Genomic DNA, 23,231 nt, shown 5'->3' on the forward strand with positions numbered 1-23,231 from the left:
CTTCCACATTGTTATCAAATCTACCTTCAAATTTCATAAAAAAAATAGATTAAACAAGTGACATTTGCTTGGAAGAATACCAGTATCCTAAAGCAAAGTCTCTAAATAGGGTACTAAAAAGTTGAAGTTTGGGGACAGGGGAATTTTAGAGCTAAATGATTTCATTCTCCCTAGGAAACAAGATCAGTCGGGTTTGTTAAAAGTTACCATGATGTATCAACAGAAAGTGTTTCAAATACCAGGATACTTGATATACAGTTTATGGAATATGGAGTAGGTAAAGAAAACAAAATCATCTCTCTGAAACAAAAAGAGAAACTACATATGGAATAAGTTGGTAGGAAAAGCAATTAAAATAAAAAGTATTTTTAAAAAAAAACTTACAAAAGAGACCTAAACTTGTTCCTTGAGAAGGAGGGGACTGGGAGGATAATAAAAATAGCAGGAAGGTAGGATTAAGATACATTTTGGAAAGGCAGGCATGTGGAGCCATATGGCCTTTTCCTGTTCCTAAACTATCTTATGTTCTTTGAACTCTGTGTCTCAGAAGCCAGTCTGATCAACACAGCAGGAAGTTTGCAGATTAGAGCTTTATGCCAGACTGAATCATCGTGTAATCAAAAGAAGAAAAAAAAGGAAAAAGAGCACACACAAAATATTCCCAAGGAACAGACACCTGCCTCCAAATCCATATTTTACAGTACTATTAAAGTCAACGTGAAAATGCTTCTCTGATTCCAAGTATAAATAAGGTTTGCTGCCAACAGACACTTGAAATTTCTTACAATCACTCAGAAAGAAAACCTTGATTTTACCTTTTTTTGTCATGCAGCAGCATATTTCCATATGTACTACATGGGCCATTCACATTACAGCCACCCAAATACAAGTAATTCTTAAAATGTGGAACCACAAAATACTTCTGAGAAAAAAAAAAAAAAAGTGCACCATTCTTAAGCCCCTTCCCTCCATCTCAGAGTGGTTTGCAAATAAGAGAAAGTTTCTGAGCTCTGAGACATGAGAAGATTTTTCAGATTTTTTCAGGATTTCCCCACTCTCTGAAACATCTAAATCTATACAGCAGATTCTTACCCGGTGATACCAGATGTTACATAGTCCTTCCCTAGGTAGTTATAACCATGGCGAATAAGATCTTCACACACATCCTTAACTTTACTGCCTCCAAAAGCTGTTCCATAGTGAAATCTGCCATCGAGGACCCCAGCCTTCCCAGCCAGGAGCTCGATTAACTTTCCTACCTGTGCAAAGAAAAGCAGAGTTAACAGACTCGTATGGAAACGTTGCTGGGTTGGTCATAGCGTACGTTAGCCAGACAAAGTGTCTGAGGTGGTGGCCTGGGTCACTGCATGCAATGGCAGGAGAGGAAGAAGCCCAGGCTTCTCCCTGTTTGCATCCGCTGTGCAAAGGGCTGAGAACCGGACACATCGCTGGGTCTGGGGACACCTTTAAAGTCCAGACTCGGACAGCTCCATTTTTTTCCAGTTGTCTGGAGAAAGAACAGGATCCAGTTTGGCCTTCTGCTCTAGGAAACAGCCTCAGAGACTGACATGCTACAGTGCAGCAGGGAGAACAGAAGAGAAGCGGCCAACAAAGGCTGTACAAAGTAATCAGTGGAGGTCCCACATAAAGCCCAGGCTGTGACGTGTTTAGTGTGACCCTGCAGTACAGGTGCAAGTTCCAGGGAGGTGTGTGCAATCTAAGAAGTTATGCAGGTCTAGAACTATTATTGAAACTCCTCTCCAGTCTTTGCCTTGCAGTCTGCTCCAGCTGGCTTAGTGGGCACAGACAATAAGGAAGGAAGAGGGAGAGCAAGAAATTTTCACACAGAATGTGTGCAAGTGAGGTATTCAGTTGCTTTTTTATCAGCTCGATACAGAACAAAATGAGAATGATGCACAAACAGCCTGCATCCCTACTCCTTTTACAGTAAGACATTTCAAACCATGCAAAACAGAGGGTTGAATACTTGTAGGAAAGCAAGTGTGTGGTGTGATGACTGGAGAATATTTTCAGTGAAACCCTGTTCAAAACTTTTTCTTGTTTCTGCTGGCTACTCCACTTCACTTTCCCTGTCAGGGGACACTGTCTCTTTAATCGTAACACAACCACTAACCGTCATACGCGATGGGAAGCCATGAGGGTTCATTATGATATCTGGACAGATTCCTGTATCGCAAAATGGCATGTCCTCCTGAGGAACAATCAGTCCGCACACCCCTGCAGAAGAGAAAACATTTCAATTCACAAACAGTAAACCACCAGCAGGGCTGACGCTCATCACCAGATTTTCTTCAGTGTTTTCCTCCTCCTCTCTTTCTCATGGATCACTTTTTACCCAGATTCATTACCATGACCAGCGCTCACAACCTGCAGGCTGGAAGAGAGCCCTTGTGACAGGACTGGCTAAATTAGCATACCCTTACATAATGCTCCCAGTGATTTGTGAGGTAGCAAATTAGGGAAGAAAGCTTTAGATGCAGTTTTCCGAAGGAATGAGAAACTTCTGACCACTCAGGCTGGAACATCAAGAGAGACCTAGTTGTTAAAAGCTGATGCTATAATTTCCTGCAAAAAAAAAAAATGAAGAAATCAGGCTTCTTATGGTACCTCTTTGGACATACAGAATTATTATTGACTAGAAACTTGTTTGTCGTATGTATCTTTGCTAAATACTGTGAAGAAAAACAAATCAAGCCAGGACTTCAACAGGGACTGAGAGGAGGTAAGCAGGGGAAAATTTAAAAAACAAACAAACAAATAAACAAAAAAAAACCAACACCAAAAATTTTTTCAGGTAGGATCTACTTGCTGAGCAAAGTCTGCTTTCAATGATTATAAGGCACAATCCACTCCTCAGACTGCTTATATTTTGTCAGTTCATGAACATAAACTCTAGCTTGAAAAGTTTTGGAAGCTTTTTGCAGTCTCCATCCATATTGGATGTAAAACAAACAAAACCCCCCTAAATTCTCATACTACTTAGGAAAGATTAAACGGAAACATGAAAACTCTTTTAAAATAGTCTGTCATACATCCCAAAATTTTCCTTCCAACCCTCACAACTGTTTCTACAGTGAATTCTGCAAATCAAAATACTGCAGCTATAAATGACCAGGAGATCTAACATTCCAATTCAGGTGCTAAAATGCAGCTGCTTAAGCCCACACTCCTTTGAACCAAAGCTACTGTTTCAGTTGGACAATTTCTTCCAGAAGTCCTTAGAGCTGAAAACAAGCCTGCAAGCTGTTTGGGATCAGCCTGCTGCAAGTGCCAGAGCACGTTTTGGGAACCGTCCTGAAGCGGAGGGGGCTCCTGGAAGACTGAGGGTGCTGGTTACATCCCTAAAAAGGCATCCCCCCACCAGCCAGTTCACAGGGGGATATTGGCGTCTGCTCAGGAGGGAGCTCCTCTTCTACTGTCCAAGCAAGACGGGGATAGGTGTATGGGACAGTAGTTAATAGAATAAGAATGGTTAAGTATGGGGGAAGGGAGCAGGAAAAAAAAAAAAAAAGGACTGGAACGTCTAGGGCAAAGAGGAGGGGGGTTGTTGTATTTAGTTTTTAAACCTAGTGAAACTAATTTTCATTGTTCTATTATGATAAGTCAATAACATCCTTCTACCCCTCCCCACCAAGCAGCAATCATTTGCTGAAAATAAAATAAAATAAAAAATTCCACTCTCTTGTGCGCACAGCTTTTTTCAAACTAAAATTGTATACAGAAATACTTAATTATATAGGTATTACAGCACGTATATTTTGCCTTATTTGCATTTACTTTTAAGAAAGCATTAGGTTGTATCTGGACTTCATGGCACCTGTAAGCCAAAAATTAAATCTTAGCTAACTTAAAATTACTTTAGGCTCTGCAAACCTTTTATATGCCAAGCCGGTTCCCATAGCAGACAGCCACTGTGTTGTTTGTTTTGTGTGAAAGTGAATGATAAAAGATCCATGAAATCGACACAGAAAGGCAGAACAGCAGAAAGAACTGAGGGCTCTCCATCATAGCAGCTTCTACCCTCCGCTGACTTGTATAACAATGGGACCTACACACCCAACTGCAGATCTAACACAGCTGTGCATTTCATTAGATGAAGAGCACTAGTGACACAAGTAAATAATTAACTTATTCTGGTCCGCTGACTGTGGTTATGAGACCAGTCATAGCTGACAGATTTTAATACAAGTTAACACAAAGACGGCATAATGAGCTTAGAAGTTAAAAACAAAATATTTAGACAGAATCCAGCTATGTGAAGCTCACTAGGCCATTTATAAAGTTTCTATTTTACAGAAAAAAAAAGAAAAAAGAGAAAGCTATAAAACCTCAATTCTAAGCTTCCGTATTTTAAGAAGTTGCTGAGTTTATAGCAGATCTATAGCATGCCCATGTGTATTTTGAGAACACAAGAGAGAAGCTGCTTCCTCCTCTATGTTTTAAAAAAGTTCATTCTTTCCCATAAAAAAAAACCTGTTTAAAAAGCTGAAAGAAGCCTTTCCTATTTACAACACTACTTCTAAAAGCAAGTAACCACAATTAATTTCAAAATGTAAACATGATTTTATTTTGCAGTCACTTGCCGTCAGAAACTCTTTAAGAGACTAACGCTTGCAGGTCTGCACTTTAAATTTGCTGCTCCCTCTCATCCCCAAAGGCTGAGCCAGAGTTTGCAGCAGGGCAGTAAAAGGCAAGTCTAGAGGTTCTGCATTGCCGAGCAGCTGCGAAAACTGACCAAGAGAATTAATCCGTAGAAGTGGAATTAACACTTGCAACTGGCTAATAAAACAGTAAAGGAGAAAAGAAGAGGCTGGATTTTAGATGGCCTCAAGTTCCAAATGTTGCCCTGTCCAAGTAAGAACTGCATTTCACAACTGAGCTGCACAGCTACTCCCCATAAAATATTCATAAATAGGACATGCTCAAACTAGCTGGGAACTTTGCTCCGGCTCTTACTACAAGTTTTTGATAGTTCTTAGTTGTCACTGATCTAGATACCACATGAAAATCATGCCCTAGAATTCACACCATACACATGAAACACTTTGGTTTCATCCACTTCCCCTCACAATTCTTATATGCTGCATCTGGAATTCAGCAATACAGTTTCAGACTAAATGCTATACTGCAATGGGCCTGAATCTTCTCTCACCTACACACTCTGTAGCTCTCATCTAGGACCAGAATCAAACATTAACAACCAGAAAAGGCTGCAGACAGGGAAAAAAACCCAACACAACAAAACACACACACCCCCCCAAAAAAATAAACCAAAAAAATACAACAAAAAAATGCCCCCAAATTAATGTGTGGTGGTTGGGTTGTTTTTAATGTGCACTAACGAGTATGTTTGAGCAAGGAACCATCCAGCAGCTTGCTATATCTCATTCCTTTTGAACTGAAAAACAAACTAGAAATTCTAGAAAAAAACTTCGTATTTCAATTTCATTATGGCACCTTAGAGGGAAAAATCAGTGAAAATGCTAACAAATTCTTTTAAGATAACCCCCTCTCAAAAAAAAAAAAAAAAAAAAAGGTGGATAAATAAGAGTGGTAGTTTGCTGCAAGGATAACAGTTTAAATTCGAGTAAACTTAAATCAGACACCTATAGTGGTTTAACATGCAAGTATAAACCAGCCATGGGCAGTGTTTTTCAGTGCTATTGTATGGCAGCCAACACATGACAGCCCTGTCCTCACACCCGCCATCCGCACCAACCCTGACAGCGCCTCGGCGCCCACGCACCTTTGACCGAGCAAAGAGATCCCCGCACCCCAAAAGTGGTTTTGTTCTTTAAGAGCTTATTGCGCTCATCGGGAGAAATTCAGGTTTCCAGAATTGCTGTATTTTGTATGTGGTTGCTTTTCCAGTTTGCTGACAAACAGGAACATACACAGACTTGTAAACCACTAGCTCGGCAGGGAGGGGGAAGGGGGGCGGCTGGGAGGGGGCAGGGACAGAACACAACAGTATGGGAAAGTTTTTCACCGGCTGCGATAAGATGTCTTCTATACACACACACGCCAAATGGAAAAAAAAAAAAAAAAAATCATCAAATAAGTCAAAACAACCTAATATAGAAAACTAATTACTACCAGCAGGAGGGACATTAGAGAGCAAAGGAGAGTAAGTGAATAGAAGCAGCAGTAATACCAGTTTCTATCAGCAAGATAAAAGAAGCGCATTACTAAATGTGCTTGTTTACTTATTCTAATGATATGGTGGTAGAAGAGCTAAAACCAACTTGAAAGGCATCTATTTTAGATTCACCACATTTGCCAGAATTTGGAAAATACTCCTGAGAAATAAGACCACGTCACATAACGAAGAGGAATCGTAGCTATAACGCAGCACCATTTATCATGGACAAGCGACAGATTTGCAAAAATTAGTAAGGCTAAACAAAAATGAACATCTGCTTCAAAACTCTCTGATTACATACCGTGTTGGCTAACTAAGCATAAAACAAGTTCAGAAGAAAAAAGTGCTGCATCACATGAGCTTTGTTCAATATTGAATCATTCACTGATCTATCATATCACTTGCTACATCCCATTTGACATAAGAGGTAAAGAACAGAATTAAAATTAACAGATAAATAATGCATAAGTAAACTTGATTAGTTTTCTTATTAAAAACATCACTCTAAATGAGAGGAGGTGCTAGAAGACAATACAGTTTGTACACTGCTTTCCCATGAGCTGCTGAATGGTCTGATGCGATAAATTTGCATAGTCTGAAGCACACAAAGAGCTGATTAATTGAAACCCTTACAATGCTTCTGGAAGCAGCTATTGTAAAACAATAACCATAGGAACTTTACAAAATACACATGGCTGAATGAGTCAAGAGCTTAATAAAATGTGTGTTCAGGATACACTATTTGGAAACAGAATTAGAGATTTTTATTCTGTGCCATAAAATGCTAAATCACCCTAATTTCAGAGGTTCAGTTGAGGATTTACTGAAAAGGTCAGAAGGTTACCTGTTTGCTGCTTGAGATAAAAAATGCTGTAATTTTCTTCTTAAGACAGCAAGTAAGCAGCAGTTTTGTTAAAAATAAATAGAAAAAACAGTATGAGAAGTTTTAATGGCATTCTGACATCTCACTTTCTCACATTCAATTTCTGAAGATAAAAATAAGGTAAGAAATGCCTACCTTTCCTGATGCTACTACTATAACTACTAATCATCCCACATTCCTGCAGTCTGTAACAGCAAATTCTTTTTAATGCCACTTCAACCATTTAATTCCTATAAAGCAGCTGATGTTTTGTTAGAGATAAAGTACCAAATCTGACTTGTAACATGAGGGAAAACGACACAAGTAGATATTTAAAACTAACATCTTACTTTACATTTTCTGATGACACGTATGGTACAAGTGCCTATTAAAAGGAGAAAGATAAATTGTTTTCAACCATGGAGTTAGGCAAGCAGAAGGAAGATGCTGAAACTAGTAAAAATTTTTAAAAGTAAGCAAGGTCAGACTTTACCAGATAAGCAGTATTGTTATGAAGTTTATGTAGTTGACAATGCTGTGAATGGATTTTGTTTTGACACCAAAGAACATTGTTCATTTAAGAAAACAAAGACCATCTTTCATGAATTTAAACTCGCTTCCTTGTCTTTAGATTTGTTTAAGTGCAGATACTTCAGAAAGGTTTAATCCTTTATCTTAGATCTTCAGCTATTAAAAAGCTTCTGTTTGCCAGTTCAAACAATCTCTTGCTTAAATACAGTTTTTCCACTCCTCAGGAATACTGTTCAGTATTGCTGCTTAGTTCTGTGATCTGCAGGACCTTTGTTGGAGGTGTTAATCCTTTTTCACATGAGAGACTGAGAAATGTTCTTTCAGAGAAGTGATATATTGCTTTTTTTCACATCAAAGGAGCCCAACTTTTCCCTCATTGTGACTTGTAGCAAAGCAAGAGGAAATCTGGAAATATAATAATTTAGTTTGTATGGAACTCAGATGAAGCTTCTTTAGCTTAACAATCCCTTAGCCTCCTGTGCTTTGAGAAGTGATTTTGCTTGAGGAATGCAAGATTAAAAAACAAAATAATTAAGCAAAAAAGTTTCTTTATCCTTCTGGTAAAAATACGATGCAATATAGTTAAAACAAAGTCCCACAGCTCAGGATAAGTACTCCCTGGTAGGTATATGGTTTTTTGTGAGACATTAGAAGCTTAAGGTCTTATAGACTACAGTGACAGTCCCACTTCTAAATATCTTACTACAATGTCCAGTTCGAAGATGAATACTGAGATAGAGCAAAATATTTGCTGCTGCATTCCCCAACACAACGTGATGGCTTCATTTGGGTTTTTTCTCCTCCTCATACACATCTTTGTTGACAGGGCTTGAAGGAAAGGGTAACTTTTACAGGCAGTTTGGAAGAAGCGTACTTAATGAAAAGAGCGTGTGGTGGACAGGCCAGAAGTGGTGACCCTTGCCAAGACCATGCTGACGTGCGAGAGGACACAAAGAAGGCAGCAAATACAGAGGCAGTGGCACAGATCTATATTATTACAGAAGCCTATAAAACGCACCTACATATTTAACAAAAGGCTCTTCTGTAACAGAAAGCTAAAGCTGGTTTATGACATTTATCCCAGATGCTTTCCAATTCTGTTACTTTGCTTCTTTCTGCCCCAGTGACAAACTATAACTTTGGAATACAAATCAATTTGGAACACAGGAAAAAGCCCATGAAAAAACCTTGGGAAATGTGGTTTGTGCAATCCCTTATTTTGCACATATTTAATTATTTAAAAACTACTACTACAATTCTATGAAATCAAATCTTCATGCATTCTGTCTAGAAAATAAAAATGCTTCATGGGAAAGACTGACAATACAGAATGGAGAGAAATATGCTTTCTCTCTTCACTGAGTCAAGGTACTTGTTGATTTAAGCTCATCTCAGGTTTAAATGGCCCTATGATAGGCTCAAAGCTAACATTCACAAATTAAACTTGAAGTGGTAATTGCCTGCATTCAGACAAAGATGAGAGAACAAATTCGAGGCTAATTAAAAATTCTCTCAATGGAAAATGTTAAACTGTTAGTATCACAATTTCTGTTTCACAATTGTCTGTATTCCTCTGTTATGACTGATCCTTCCTCAATTTGATGACCGAGAAGGATGATATTAGCTGTATTTTTAAACAGCTAGCAAAAGAGATTTTCCCTTTCATCCTTTTTCTCCAGTTCTGTCATTGCCTGTAATCTAACATTAATGTTGGTATCTGGTTCTCCGTTGTATACTGAAGCTGCAAAACAGTAAATTCCACTGCTTTAGCCAGCATTTTTTTTTCTTGGTACCTAACATGTCTATCTTCTCCACTAAGCACATTTCCCCTTTCACCCATTTATTGTCACATCTTTTCCAATAATGTACTACACGCCAGTGAACTGAGAGGTCTACTACCAGGAAGCATATGTATCCTAGTAGAATGTAATAATTTAGAATACAATCGCTGCCCCGATCACAAGGGATTTGCAGAGATTGATGTACTAGACAGCTAACAAGCACAAGTCTGCAAAATCTGTAACACAACTGTTGCAATATTCCCGTTCATATCTCCAAAACCAAGGCAAAAGAGACGTGCTATTCTGAATAATAGATGGTTTCGGCTTATTATTATTATTCCAGGTCCAAAGCAGAGATACGTGGGGGATCAGTCATTCCAACCTGACGCAATGCCAGGCATAACTATGGGCACCCTCAAAGTTCCCTACAGGATTTAGGATGCTGTTTTTCATTACCATGGAATTTCCATGGGTATTTTACTTTGGAAAAAAATATTACTAACTTTCAATGCCTTTTGGGATATTAAAGAAAATATCACCAGATTCCAACATGGTGCGTATTAGTTGGTTCTGCATTTGACCATGAACATCAGGGTTTGATAACAAGCAGAAGTATTAGTGAGATGTCTGCCGTTGAGCCCTCTAAAACGAGCTTACTCTAGATTGTGAGATACCTTATGCACATTTAGTGGTACAGAAGATGCTCTGCTCCCTAAAGCCACATTGCAGCCTGCCTGACACACTTCTGTTTCCTTTTGTCATTCTTCCACCTCTTCTCCTCAGATGTTTCTAGATTTGTGGAGCACCCTTTTTCTTCATTTTTGGAGAGGTATGAAAATCAGTTCCATAGAAATCTTGTTCAATCAATATTTCAATAGATGCACATAAATAGCCTTAGCTAGGAGAAAAACCCTATCATCCTAAATTTTAATGCAAGATGTCCATAAATATTTCTCATGATTAACCGAGTAGGTTCTTTAACATAATGTGTTGGCTATTTTTTTTTACTCCAGTAAGAAAATTTCTCATGGACAATACTGGCTGCATTGTTATATAATAACTTGCAGCTAAAATGCTATGTGCCACCTATAAAGAGAAAGGACTAATCAGACCAAGCTCAAAATATATGAAGAAATGGACTTTGCTCTAGAAGCAGTCATAGGCTTAAAAGTACTGCACATCTTCATTGTGTATGAGGTTAAAAAAAATATTTGAAAGAGACTTCCTGAAGAAGAATCTTGCTGGAGAGAAGGAAGGAATGGGGCAGTTGAATGATTGGACCTGCTCACTCTGTTTGCCTCTGGAGCTAATTCTCTTCCCACTCACTCAATGAAACTATCCTTTATGGCTGTAGTGCAAGAACTACACTGCATATTTAAAGGAAAGTCAAGAATGTACTGCTTCTTTATTTTTTGAAGCCTCCAATAGGTACTGGTTTCCCAGTCACTTGGGGAATCAGTGAGAATAACAATATATTTAGATCAAAAGCCATCTTGAAAACACAATCGGGAAAAATGTTTCAATGCTTATCAGAAGAGTTTCTATTTCTTAACGACAGCATAAACGATGCCAGGATTTATTTCAGAATACAGAGTTTCAAGAACCAATTTTATGGGTCTATGGAAAGATATCATGGGAAGCAAAGGTGATCTTGGAGAAAGCTGGAGGTACTGAGAAAGCCTGCATTGACTGGTCTCGGTATAAAATACACACAAAGAAGGTGAGGCAATATCTAGTAAGAGCTGATATGATGATCAACTACTGCCTTTTGTACCCATTTAGGTTTGCTCTACATAGATGTCCTGACCACCAAACCTGAAGACTACAGACATGAGGATTACTGTGGTTGGCCCTACATCTCATGACAGGGATATAAGTCTTTGACTTCAGTTATATGCAGCCAGCTCATTGCCACTGAGGCTTTTGCACTTCCATAGCCCTAGGAAGTACCTCGAGTTTGACTTCTCATGCATGTGAGTAAAGAAGTGAACAGTAAAGAAGTGAACAGTGACATGGAGCACGATAAAAATTATTTCTTACCTGTGCCTGGGGTCCATCTGTAAGCAACCACTCTACATAACCCCTCCAATCACACAGGGACTGAATATACTGCAGATTATTCTGTTTAAGCTTGGTTTGAGAAAGCCCTTGAGCATTTTTTGCAGTTTCATTTCATTTCGCTGGCTCTGATTTTCATACGGATGTTGTACAAGTACCAGCTCTTTGCTAACTGACTTCATGGCATATTTGCCCACAGAGTTCCCTGGTTCTGCTCCAAAAATACATGATGTGAATCAGCACAGCCAAGTCAAACCCACCATGAGGCTGAGACAAGAGCAGGAGCAGTGGTAAATCAAGGACACAGAGTGCTGAACGGGGTACTTGCAGGGAGCTCTTCCTAACAAAAAGCACTTTCTCTTCCATGTATCTTCTGAGAAAGAGAACACTACTCACAAAAGGCCAGTTTGTTTCCAAGACAACATCCCTTAGCTAGTACTGTAATTGGAGGTATTACTGCAAAGTTCATTGACTACAACTACTTTTAATGTTTCAAATCCATCAGTGTCCTCCATTATTTCCTCAGTTCCCTCTCTCTCCTCCAACAGATCCTTGTGTTACCAGATGTAAGAGGCTGGTGTGCTTTACACTGAATGCTCTGGTTCCAGTTCCTCAGAAATCAAAACAAGGAAGTAAGGATTTTTTTGTCCCAGTAGTTATTAAGACAGTATCACATTTGTCCAGTAACAGGAACGGAGTGTATGTGCTGCAATGGAAAGGATTTGGTGATATCAACCTTGTTCCTTTCCTGCCACAACTGACATGAGATTGAGCAATGTTCTTAAACCAAAATAAGACTTAAAAATATAACAAGATTGCAATATTCAGGTAACAGGCTTAGTATAGCATGCACAGTAAAGCAGAAGGTCATGCTGGAAGTACTAAAACTCTGGATTTTCTAAGTGTACAGATAGATGAAAACATATCAAAACTTGTCCCACATTGAGACCAATGCGATCACAATACGCTTTAAAGTCAGTTACAGTCAGATTGTTTTCAGTCACTTCTTTCTTAACACATCTCCCTGCCCTCTGAGATTCAAAGAAGATGTCCTGAGTCACTTTTTTTTGCCGTTAAGGTCAAAGGGAGTCCTCTGATTTTTTCAACAGATATGAAAACAGAATCCTGATTTTCATCTTACAATTAACACTAGAAAGCTACATGCCACTGAGCAGCTTCCTAGTAGGTATCCATTTTAAACTCTCAATTCGATGATCCAGAGGTGCCCCAGATCATATCCCAAATGTATTTCTAAAAACATTTTCTCCTTCTTCCCAGTCTTGGCTGATGCACTCCTAGTTGCATTCCTGATTTGTTTCCCCTTTTATACCACGGCTCTGAGCAGTCTCAGATACCGTCATGGCTGTATCTGCTCTATCTTGTCTTTAGAGCCGTATGTCTGCACAGATGACTTTCGGATATCCCATTCCACCTCTGGTCTTTTCTGTCCATTCAGAATAGGCCCTTTCACTGTTTCCTCCAATCTCTCTCTTGATAATCCATTGACAAATATATCACCTAACACCAAATTCACACTTGGAAAAAAATAAAAACCAAACTCAAACCCCTGTTCTTGTTTTAAGTGGACAGCTACTGTGTTTTCCAGATTCAGAAGTCAGAAAGTCGTGCTTGCCAATTCCTTCCCTCAGAAACATCACTGCTAAATCAGGTGAGCTTAACAAAATAAAGGGATATGGTCTTCTACCACTGTCTTCATAAAATATATGAACCAATCAATGGAAACATGCATGATGATATTATGTATGTCTAGTAGGCATATCCAACATGCATTATTTTTACTAAATGTGTAGCTTACCTTTCTGTCCATGACGACTGCTAAATTTATCTCCAATTTCTGGACGTCTAGTTTGCCTCAACAACATTTTGATCAAGAAAGCATCCTCTGCATTTGATGAAATCATCACTTTTTCAATATAAGAATCAGTTGCACCTTTGTAGCTAGTACAAGAAGACAAAATGTGAGTTTTACATCTATAAACCAAACACAAGTTACAAACAAGTATCTGTGTATTGGTAAGCTTCTGGCTAAACTGTAGTCTTCATGGAACCTATACATGGGAGGCAAATGGAACAGAAATTATACATATATATATATTTATATATAAATATATTAAAATATATATAAATATATAAAAATATATACATATAAAGTTCCAGAGCATAGTATGTTTCTGGAAAAGAAAAGCTTAAGAGATACAACAGGAACAAAGGGACAATTAAGCTGAACTTGTAAAGAACAAGGTATATTTTTTTTCAGTCATGTGGGTTCTTCTTGACAGGAAAAAGCTCCCTAGTATATTGCAAATCTCTAGATCTTGGGTTAAACGAACAAAAGCCAAATAGAGTTATAGTTGAAGAAGGGAGTTTAAAGAATATAACATGATAATTTAAGAGCAAAATTAAGGTATAATATCCTGACTGAAGCTATGCACTAGGTGCAGGTGTGGAAATGAACCAAGGGCAAAACACAGTATAAGGTACAGAAAGAGATGAACTCCTGAGTATGAAATGCAGAGATTTTGGAAAGAGAGGAATAAAAAAGAAAAAAGGAAAAAGAATTTAAAAAGGAAGGTATGACAGAGCAGGAAGGAAAAGGAAACTATTCTAGTATCAGTTTTTTTCTACATATTTTAGAATCTGGGTACAGTAGATTTTAATACCTTATTTAGGAGATTATTTTGTCTCACTGTTTAGGTAGCTGAGATGGTCAAAATATGACACCTAAACTCGGAACTTAAAGACACCATGTCTTTAAGTGGCAGGATTACATCTTTCCTTTTGATAACTGCAAAGTTGCCTCACTTCTTTATTAATATCTTGTAGGAGTTAACCTAGAGCTTTCTACTGGTTTCGAAACACACACAAGTGCAGCAAAGCTAATTCTGCCCTTTGGATCTGGGCATCAATTGCTTGCCTTGCTCTCTGCTAATTTGTCAGACTGTCAAGGCTATTACTGACAAAACAGTGAAAACCCTCACCCTATCCTTCCCTTCTCCACATTTAATGGAAAATTTTCATCTCACACCTTGGAAGCCCTCTCCCATTGTTTTAGGACAGGATCGAAAAAATATTATTGACTGTCCTTTCCCATTCACTGGTGCCTTGGTAAAGGACGTCTCATTGGAGTGGCTGGAATGAGCAGACTGTCAGCCTCTGAGACAGGAGGGCTTCTACCTCCTGGCCTCCTGGTATTTATATACTTATAAATATCTCAAGAGTGGGTGTCAAGAGGATGGGACCAGACTCCTTTCAGTGGTGCCCAACAATAGGATGAGGGGCAACGGGCACAGACTGAAGCACAGGAGGTTCCTTCTGAATATGAGGAGAAGCTGCTTTACTTTGAGGGTGCCAGAGCACTGGAACAGGCTGCCCAGAGAGGTTGTGGAGTCTCCTCTGGAGACATTCAAAACTCCCCTGGGCACATTCCTGTGCGATCTGCTCCGGGTGAACCTGGGTTGGACTAGGTGGTCTCCAGGGGTCCCTTCCAACCCAAACGATTCTGTGAAAGGGAGGCCTGAGCACCAGTCAGCATGGGCCATTTTCCATGGGAGCCAGTATGGAGATGTGCCTCCTCACTAAGTACACATGTTCTCTGCCCTCCCATTCATCCTGCTTTTCTCCTGTTTCTCCATCACTTCATCCACGGCTGACTCCTCTCCCCTCTACTGCTGTCTTAGCTCTCCTCGGTCTCTCCTGGGAACCTGCTCAGTGATTCCTCTCTATACACACACCTTCAGGAGTGGTCCTACCTCTCTTTACAACTCCAGCCTTTCAGGTGTCAGAATCTAATTTATCAGTGATTAAGTGGCTAGGCACTTCTGAAAATAACCTAGGCTCTGAAAAATCCTGTGAAAAACCAAGACCTAGAGAACTAGGTCTAATTTGCAGAGGGAAGTTTACTCCTTTGACTTTTCTACCAGATGCCTTTCCTCCATGTACCTTCCCCACTTATAAAGTTATGACGCAACATACGTTACTGGCACATCTTTATACTGTGGCTGCTGAGGCACATTACTTCCTTCCAGAGGCGTCTGGGTCACAGTTGGCATAGATTTGTTCACAAGGACTTGCTTATTTTCTACTTTTTCACCTACAGAGAACAAGAAAAAAAGCAGCACCATGAAAACCCTATCTGGCTACCTATGTTAAAAATACATTTTAGGCTTTAAAAAAAAGGTAAGATGGAAGACAAACTGGGAGGAATATGTCCAGGAAGTATGCCATGTTATTTTATTAAATATTGCATAGTAAGGGAATTATTAAACTAACTTTTTTTTTGGGTAAACCAAAACAGAACAGCTTGCATGCTGGGTGGGCTATAAACCCTGGGTCTAAAGAATACACAAAAGCATCTGAAGTCATCTGCCCTAAGTATGGAGAATATTAACAAGCCATAGTGTGACTGACAAATTTTAGAAATTCACAACTAGGTTTGGGGCATCGCATCATTTCCACAATGAGGTGAGCAAGACTACTTTCAGCTCTCCTTGCAATTACTTTTTCCTATTGCTTCTGGTCTCAAGCATCAGCTATTTTTCCTCTCCATTCCCTTATCCTGCCCTTCACATAGACAACCAGATCAGCAGCCCAATGATGCTAATGCACATCAGGTACTCGACTTCCACCTCCTTCACAAAATTACATGGAACTTCAGCCTATGTCTCTTTTCTGTCAACATGAACTATTTCAAAGAGGTTTTTACCTACACGATGAGACCAGCCTCAGCCAGGAGTCCACCCCAGTCCTATCTAATCTAATACTTCATGACATTCTTGCCTATTTTTTTTTAAATTAACTTTGAAAGCTCCGTTGTGATGTGTTAAAGAGCAAAAGTGACCCAATTATGTTGCTATAATGGAGTTAAGTTTAGTGCCTTTCACAGCACCTTTCTTATTAGATCTCTGCAGATCTATTAAGCTGTTTCCTACTTAAAGGATGACAGTATAAGAGGATTTTTTCTCAAATTTATTTCCATGGGCAAGTTATACACCTATCCTCATAACTAAGTGTAGTTGTATTTATTTCCTTATCTCTCCCCAAGCATATTTCTAAAGTGTTAAAAACACAAGGTTTTACTTCCTCAAACAACTGCATGAAGCATGCTTGGAGGTTTTGATATATGAAATCAAAATCATAAGGAGTCTATCCTTAAAAAATAACAATGACAGAACTTATGAGAGACAAACAGTAAAAAACTACAGTATTAAAATTTGCCAGTTTGGAGATATAAGAAGAATACAAGTTCGAATGCTTCAATAGATTCACACTGTTAAAGACTCTCTTCTACTTAAATATAAAGCTCCATTTTCTCATACACAAAAAAACCCCCAATGACTCGTACTGCACTACTTTCAGAAACTAACATTTTAAAGTTTTCCATTACAATGCTGTCACCTTCAAGAAAAAAAAAAAGACAATAAGTATAAAACAAGGTGCACAAGAAATATTAACAGAACATTGATTTCTACCTCAGATGATGAACACGCCATGACCGAAACGGGTAGTTTGACATACCTGGAGAGCAGATGCCATCAGCATCTAAAATTTCATGGCGCCAGATTGGTTTCCGGGTAGCTGCATCCAACATTGGACCCATAACTTTATCAAATGTCTGATTTGTGTAACGCTTCAGTGTACACTTGGCATTCTTATACACAAGACATCTTCCAAAACCTAAAATGTAACAGAAACTCATCTGCTTAGGAGTTCAAAGATTCTTTATAATATATTATCAGAATAAAATAAGAATGCTGATCTACCTGCTGAGCTACAGAGTGTAAAAAATTTTTTATTAGTTAGATTATTCATTGTCATTTCTCTTACCTTCGGTGTTCCACAGGGAGATGTAACAGAGGAGGAGAGACTGTAACAGGACAAGAACAGCACCTCTTCCTTTTGGGAGTTCTAAGAAACCTGAACTTTTACTCATGTTTGTGGATGGCACAAGGTAGCCTACCAGGAAAGAGCTGATTGAGTGTTTCATATAACTACCCCATTACTCACTTTTTTCCCAGCTGAAAGAATTCTGAATCACACATACTGTTATAAAATAGGTTTGTTTAGGGTTTTAGATGAGAAAAGTGGCATCTCTGGAACTTCTCTCCAAGTACAGCAACTAGCCACGATACTGAACACTTTCATCACATTTAGAATTACAAACAACCAAGAACCAGGTTTTCTAATAATCCGATGTTATTTTAGTTCACTTGAAAGATTGTTGCAGCCACATACAGTACATCTATATCTTTAGATTATGTCAAGTAACTCCTGACAAGCACCACAGCTCTCCCTGTAAATGTTACCAGCCTACCAGAAAAGAAAACATTCAGTTTTAAATCATGCCTGTTGTTGTTTTAGAAGAGGAGGCATAAATTAAATGCGGCAGACATTAATGCCAAAGATACATGTCTAGGAATACTATTATTGCTGCCTAGCAACTAGAAGGAAGGTAGTGTGGTGGTGGGGGGAATAAAGTCATGGAAGAATCTGATTTTGGCCACCCGAAACTAAAAACAATTTGATCACACTGCACTGTGTCTTCTCTCTAGGGAATTTATTTAGGAGAGAGAGAGAAAAGAGTTTTTATGCAACTCTCTTCCAACCCCCAGCAGCATTAACACAAAGCTCTGAAGAACTGTGGAAGGAATGAGACAGGCCAGATCGGCAAACACAGGTTTCACTTAGTTACCTTTTATCTGGTGCTTAAGTACTTTTACTTAAAATACACTGCACAGGTTGGTTTGTTTGTTTTGTTTGGGTTTTTTTGTGTTGGGTTTTTTGTTTTGTTTTGTTTTTTGCTTTTTAAGGAAGTGGGTCATTAGTTTCTCTCTGAATAAACGTTATTTTGCTTTAGACAATACTAGAATTTTCCCTCAGAAAGTAGGCAATACTGCTATTGCTCCTTCAGAGAATCAAGTTCACAATGGCACAAACTGCAACGCGTTCCATCCCTTTCCCAAATACATTCCAAAGTTTAATTTCAACTATTGCTTTTGTTACTGCTGAAAATAACGAGGCCCATCTGTTAGTAATGAACAATGGTTCAGGTAAGCACCTAAAAATCAAGCCCCACAGAAGAGATAATTTAATACCTTACATTTTTCATAAAGTAAGTACTTTCAAAAAGGGACCATTCACCCTTTTTTATTTGAGGCCAAAAGTTGCCCATTTTTTCTTATAATATCCTTACTTCAAAGTTGATTCACATGTTGGCAACTTCACCACACTATTGCAAGCACGGAATTACAATAACTATTCATGCAGAAAACAAACAAAAGCACACAAAGCAGTTTTGGAATTCGATTTCTTAATCGGACATGTACTGTTCATAACTGCAATAAAAGTTATTATAGGATGACACCACAAGAGAACAAGTTTATTAAAACCTGTATTAGAAGACACACTGGAGAACTGGGAAAGAATTGATGGTTCTTACCTCTGTCCAAAGAGGCCTTATTTAGGACAAGAGCATCTTCAATATCGTAGCCGCTGTAGCTCATCACAGCGACTGTGGCATTCTGTCCAGCAGGCAGTTTCTCAAAATCTATCAGTTCAATTGTTTTTGTTTTTACCATTGGCTTTTGCGGATAGGCTAGAAGATACATAAGAGTATCTATCCTGTTTCTTTGATTGTATCCAATAGTACCTGTGTGTAAAAGAAAAACAAAAGTGTGTGAACATTAGCGAGTTTCCTAGAAATGTTTTGGCTAAAAACTTAACAAAATGCAAATTAATAAAACCACAAACTGAGAAAATTCATATAATAATAGAAATTAATAAAAGAAGGGGAAAAATAATAAAAGAGATCAAACCAAAACAACTTTACATTATTATATGTAAATAAAGACGTAAGTGGCTTCTTAATTTAAGCTTCCAGAAAGAATTTATGTTTTCTTAAGCAGGGAAAACCTAAGCATCAAGACAAAAAGAACAACAACAACAAAAGAAATCAAAGTCAGGTCCTATATGACTGAATGCAAATAAGATTTCTGGTTTTTAATCACTACGCCAAGTAACAGTGCAAATATGAAGTTTGCTTTTATTGTTCTAATAGCCATAAGTCATCGTTTTTGGAGGGCTGAACTTATGTTCCATAGACCTGATCCAAAATTTCATGAGAATCAACAGAAAGACTCCCATTGAGTTCAAGAGGAATTGTGACTCAAGCTCTGTGTCTTCCACACCATATTTCCTTCCTTTTTCTGGCCAATAATTAGTTCAACAGCAGCCTGTGTTAGAATGTCACAAAGCATGAACAAAGTGTACAGTTAGCAGCAGCCAAGACTGATTTACTTTCTGAAATTAGAGACATCATTGCTAAAAAGACTACAGTAGAAGTTCACTCACAATATATTTGTCTCTCACATGAAATTAATTTTAAATTTATGGTTCAGAATTCAACCCTTTGTATAGACCTCCCAGCTTGAGATTGAAATTTTTGGCCCTGTCCCATCAGACTGCCAAAGTGTCTTCTGAAATCTGAGGGAAAAAATAATTAACACCCAGCAGGGAAACATAAACTGTTGTGTAGCAGAACAAAAGTTAAGGCAATCGTATGTTATTAGAGTTTGCTTTACCAGGACTATGCTATGTCTCTAAGCAATTAAGAAATTATAGTCTGAGAAGTTAAAGTTCTAAAGTTTTAAGTACTAAATATTCTGTAGTACTTGTACTTAGGAGATAAGTCTTTCAAAACCTTTCCATTTTCTCCTGCAATTTCATAGGCTGTCTGCTTTCAAGGAAAGGTCAAAGCAGTCAGTGTATAATGAAGACTTGACATAGGCAGAATACAGTACAGCTGAACACCAACCTGCTCTTAAGGGAGGTCAGCTTCAAGTTTTGTGTGAATCTACTTGCAATTTCCAAATGCCTGCATTTAAAGAAAATGTCTAGAAAATCAAATATCTAAAACCAGGCAGCATCATACACTGTTCCAAAGACCTACCCTGTCCTTGGCACTTTGCTCCCTCTCCTAAGTCACCGCAGGTGTACCCTTCCCAAGGACAAGAACAAGGAACTCAACAGATACTGTCTGAAAATAAACTGTTTTAACCATCTCTCACACGCCCAGACTTTCCTTGGTTCTAGAAAGTGGCTTTGAAGTCATAGGCACAGCATTTTCAAACAGTGAGGAAGATCTTGTAGAGTTGACAGGCTCTACTTGTCTGCTTTTGAGCAGCTGCTTTTCTGTTGTCTTTTTGGAGAAGGCAATTAATTATCCCTGAGCAGTATTTTCTGTCTCCAGTAAGAAGCAAGCTGGTAGGGCCTGGATTCATCAACGCTGAAGACCCTTCCAGTTGCCCCTGCCGGGCCCACCACCTGAAGGCCCTATTACTTCTGATATTCCCTTAGCCTAAGTATTAGACCTTATTTTCATTGTACTTTAATAAACAAACTGGTTTTCCCACTCTACAGCTAGGAAAATCTACTTCCAAATTTAAAACTTCAGAGGTTTAGGTCATTTTTTTCCCTCTGCACCTAGAATGAATAATCTGTGTGCTTTCGGGATGGGCTGTCTGCTGTAGAGCTCATCCTAAGGGTTTTATGGAGAGGTACATTTTCCTGTTGTTGAGGGAAATCTTCTCCTGAGTATGCCACGCCAACTTTCACTTTTGAAATGCTTGCAATTTTTTCCTCCTCTGAGACACTTACGTGCTATACCTGCTATGGATCACTGGTCAGGGATGCTAAGATGGGATGAAGTCTGGAGCACCTGATCATTGCTAAACTTGTCCTTTATGCCTCAGTAACAATCTGTGGAAATCCCCTATACAACAAGGATTACAGATGACAACTTTACATATTTCAGGTAATGCAAATTATTTCCCTCTCAGACGCTTCACATATTTCAAAGTTGATATTTTTATCAGAGGTTCAGATACGCCTAACGGAACTGTAACTGTTTGTATCAGACCAGGAGCCATGAGCTACTGATATTACTGAGATTTTGAGCCTCAATAATAAACTGTATTCAGGCAGTTCTTCAGGAGTTGAATGCTGTGTCATATCAAATGCAAAATGTATACATATATATCAACGATGGATATCCTAGCAGACAAGAAACTGGCTAGAGAATGATTAAAGACCACAAGTGAAATAAATTAGCCAAAAACCATGCCGTACATCAGCAATATTTGTCCTAATTGCTATCATTTAAAGGTTATACAAATAATGCCTTATCTAGACTGGTCTAACAAACCACAGTCTTAAACCACACTGTGCTTATTAAAAATGAAGCAGCAGCTCTCTTCTTCTGAGGACTGGTGTGTTGGGACGAGACCTCTGTGTGGGCATTGAAATGAAGGAAGCCACTGGCTTTATTTCTGTTTTCTCTCTGAAAGAACAGAGCCCTTGTTTGCTTCAGCCAAACAGCCGAGCAAAAGTAAAGTATAATTAAACTTTGCCATAACAAACCCTGTGCACAATGACCCACATTTATAATTATCCCAACAGCAAGAACCATTTTTTTTTCATTGGTAATTAGCCTTGTTTAAAGCAATACACACAGGGCTGACCTAGATACAACAAAGATCATTTTCTTGCTTTTTCTCAGTGCTCGGTACATTAAGAATGCACGTGTGCATTCTCTGCTTTTTTTATTTCCTGATAAGTTCTTTTTTTTTCCTTTTAAAGTATCATTTGATCATTCTTCACTGTGAAGTAATCTCTATAAAAATGCTATCTGTTGATATTTAGAATGAACAGTATATTATTCTGATGCAGAAAGTTTTGAGGACTCACTAAAGCAAATAGCCAGCTAAAATAAGGATTTATCCAATTCTTTGGTGTATTACTTACAGCAACATTTAACTGTACAACCAAAATTAACAAAGGTACAGAAATCAATCTACTTAAGTTATGCAGCAAAAGAGCTATTATTGTGCATGCCAAGAAAATAATTTCTGTACTGATTTCAGCATGGATTTTCTACTATTTTGTCTTTTTATACGAGCGCAAACCAACAGGAGAAAGGAGTACAATTTTTAAATTCTGTACTGAACCTTGTGGAGGGGGCTACAACTCAGCTCAGAGAGATTTTCACAGTACATGTATTAAGCAATCTGGATGTTCAGCACTTGAAGTATTCTTTTCACCGTAGACAGATTAAAAAGTCAGTTAAAAAGAGTATAGGTAAACTGGGAGAAGGCGCCTGGCTCATTTCTGTCTCGGCACCCCTGTACCTCCTACCAGGGAGAGAAGAGCTGGCAAAAAGACACGGTGTTTTAGAGCCCAAAGGGCAGCGGCAGAACCGAGCCCCAGCCACAGAGCACCCAGGTCCAGCTGTGATGACCAGCAACAGCTGGTTTCGCTTTGACGTTCGTTTCGATCCTCTGCCAACAGGCTGGCCGTACAAAATTTGGGAGCACTGTAGCTCTCAGCCTACCAACAAGCCTTTCAGAACTGCTAAAAACGCAACCACCCCCAGCGCTTGGTTCCTTGAACCACAATGTGTCTTCTCAACTCAATTTTAACACATTCAGCTGGTTATAGCACAAGGCAAAGCAGCAAACCAAGGGCTTTGCTGCTGGACGGAAGCAAAGCAGAATGCACACAATATAGTAAGAGGCTTCTTTTGTAATATTCTTTGATATTTGTGTTGCTTCAACACAAAACTTTGCAACAATGCTCTCGCCCACCTACCAACCTCCCCTCGAATACTTTCCACTCTTTCACAGGTTAAAGTTAGCACCCAAACCTCCTTTCCTAACTCAAGACTTGCGTTATGACATTTGGGTTGGAACTGCAGAGCACAGCTGGGCCATGGGAGCGCACAGCTTGCTTTGTGTACCCACACTGCCGCTTCCACGGATGCGCG

At 38.8% G+C, this 23,231-nt stretch overlaps 1 protein-coding gene across 1 annotated transcript in view; it reads right to left on the reverse strand.

Moving 5' to 3' along the window:
* POLR3B (RNA polymerase III subunit B) overlaps nt 1-23,231 on the reverse strand; it is an 82,316-nt gene that overhangs the window by 13,321 nt on the left and 45,764 nt on the right. The window contains exons 20-25 of the mRNA XM_065640943.1: nt 18,852-19,061; nt 16,931-17,089; nt 15,389-15,506; nt 13,212-13,354; nt 2,135-2,238; nt 1,093-1,259 (exon numbers count right to left, since the gene is read on the reverse strand). Of these exons, the coding sequence (XP_065497015.1) occupies nt 1,093-1,259; nt 2,135-2,238; nt 13,212-13,354; nt 15,389-15,506; nt 16,931-17,089; nt 18,852-19,061 (901 nt within the window). The remainder of the gene's footprint in view (nt 1-1,092; nt 1,260-2,134; nt 2,239-13,211; nt 13,355-15,388; nt 15,507-16,930; nt 17,090-18,851; nt 19,062-23,231) is intronic.

The sequence above is a fragment of the Caloenas nicobarica genome, chromosome 1 (assembly GCF_036013445.1).
Source record: "Caloenas nicobarica isolate bCalNic1 chromosome 1, bCalNic1.hap1, whole genome shotgun sequence".
Lineage (NCBI taxonomy): Eukaryota > Metazoa > Chordata > Aves > Columbiformes > Columbidae > Caloenas > Caloenas nicobarica.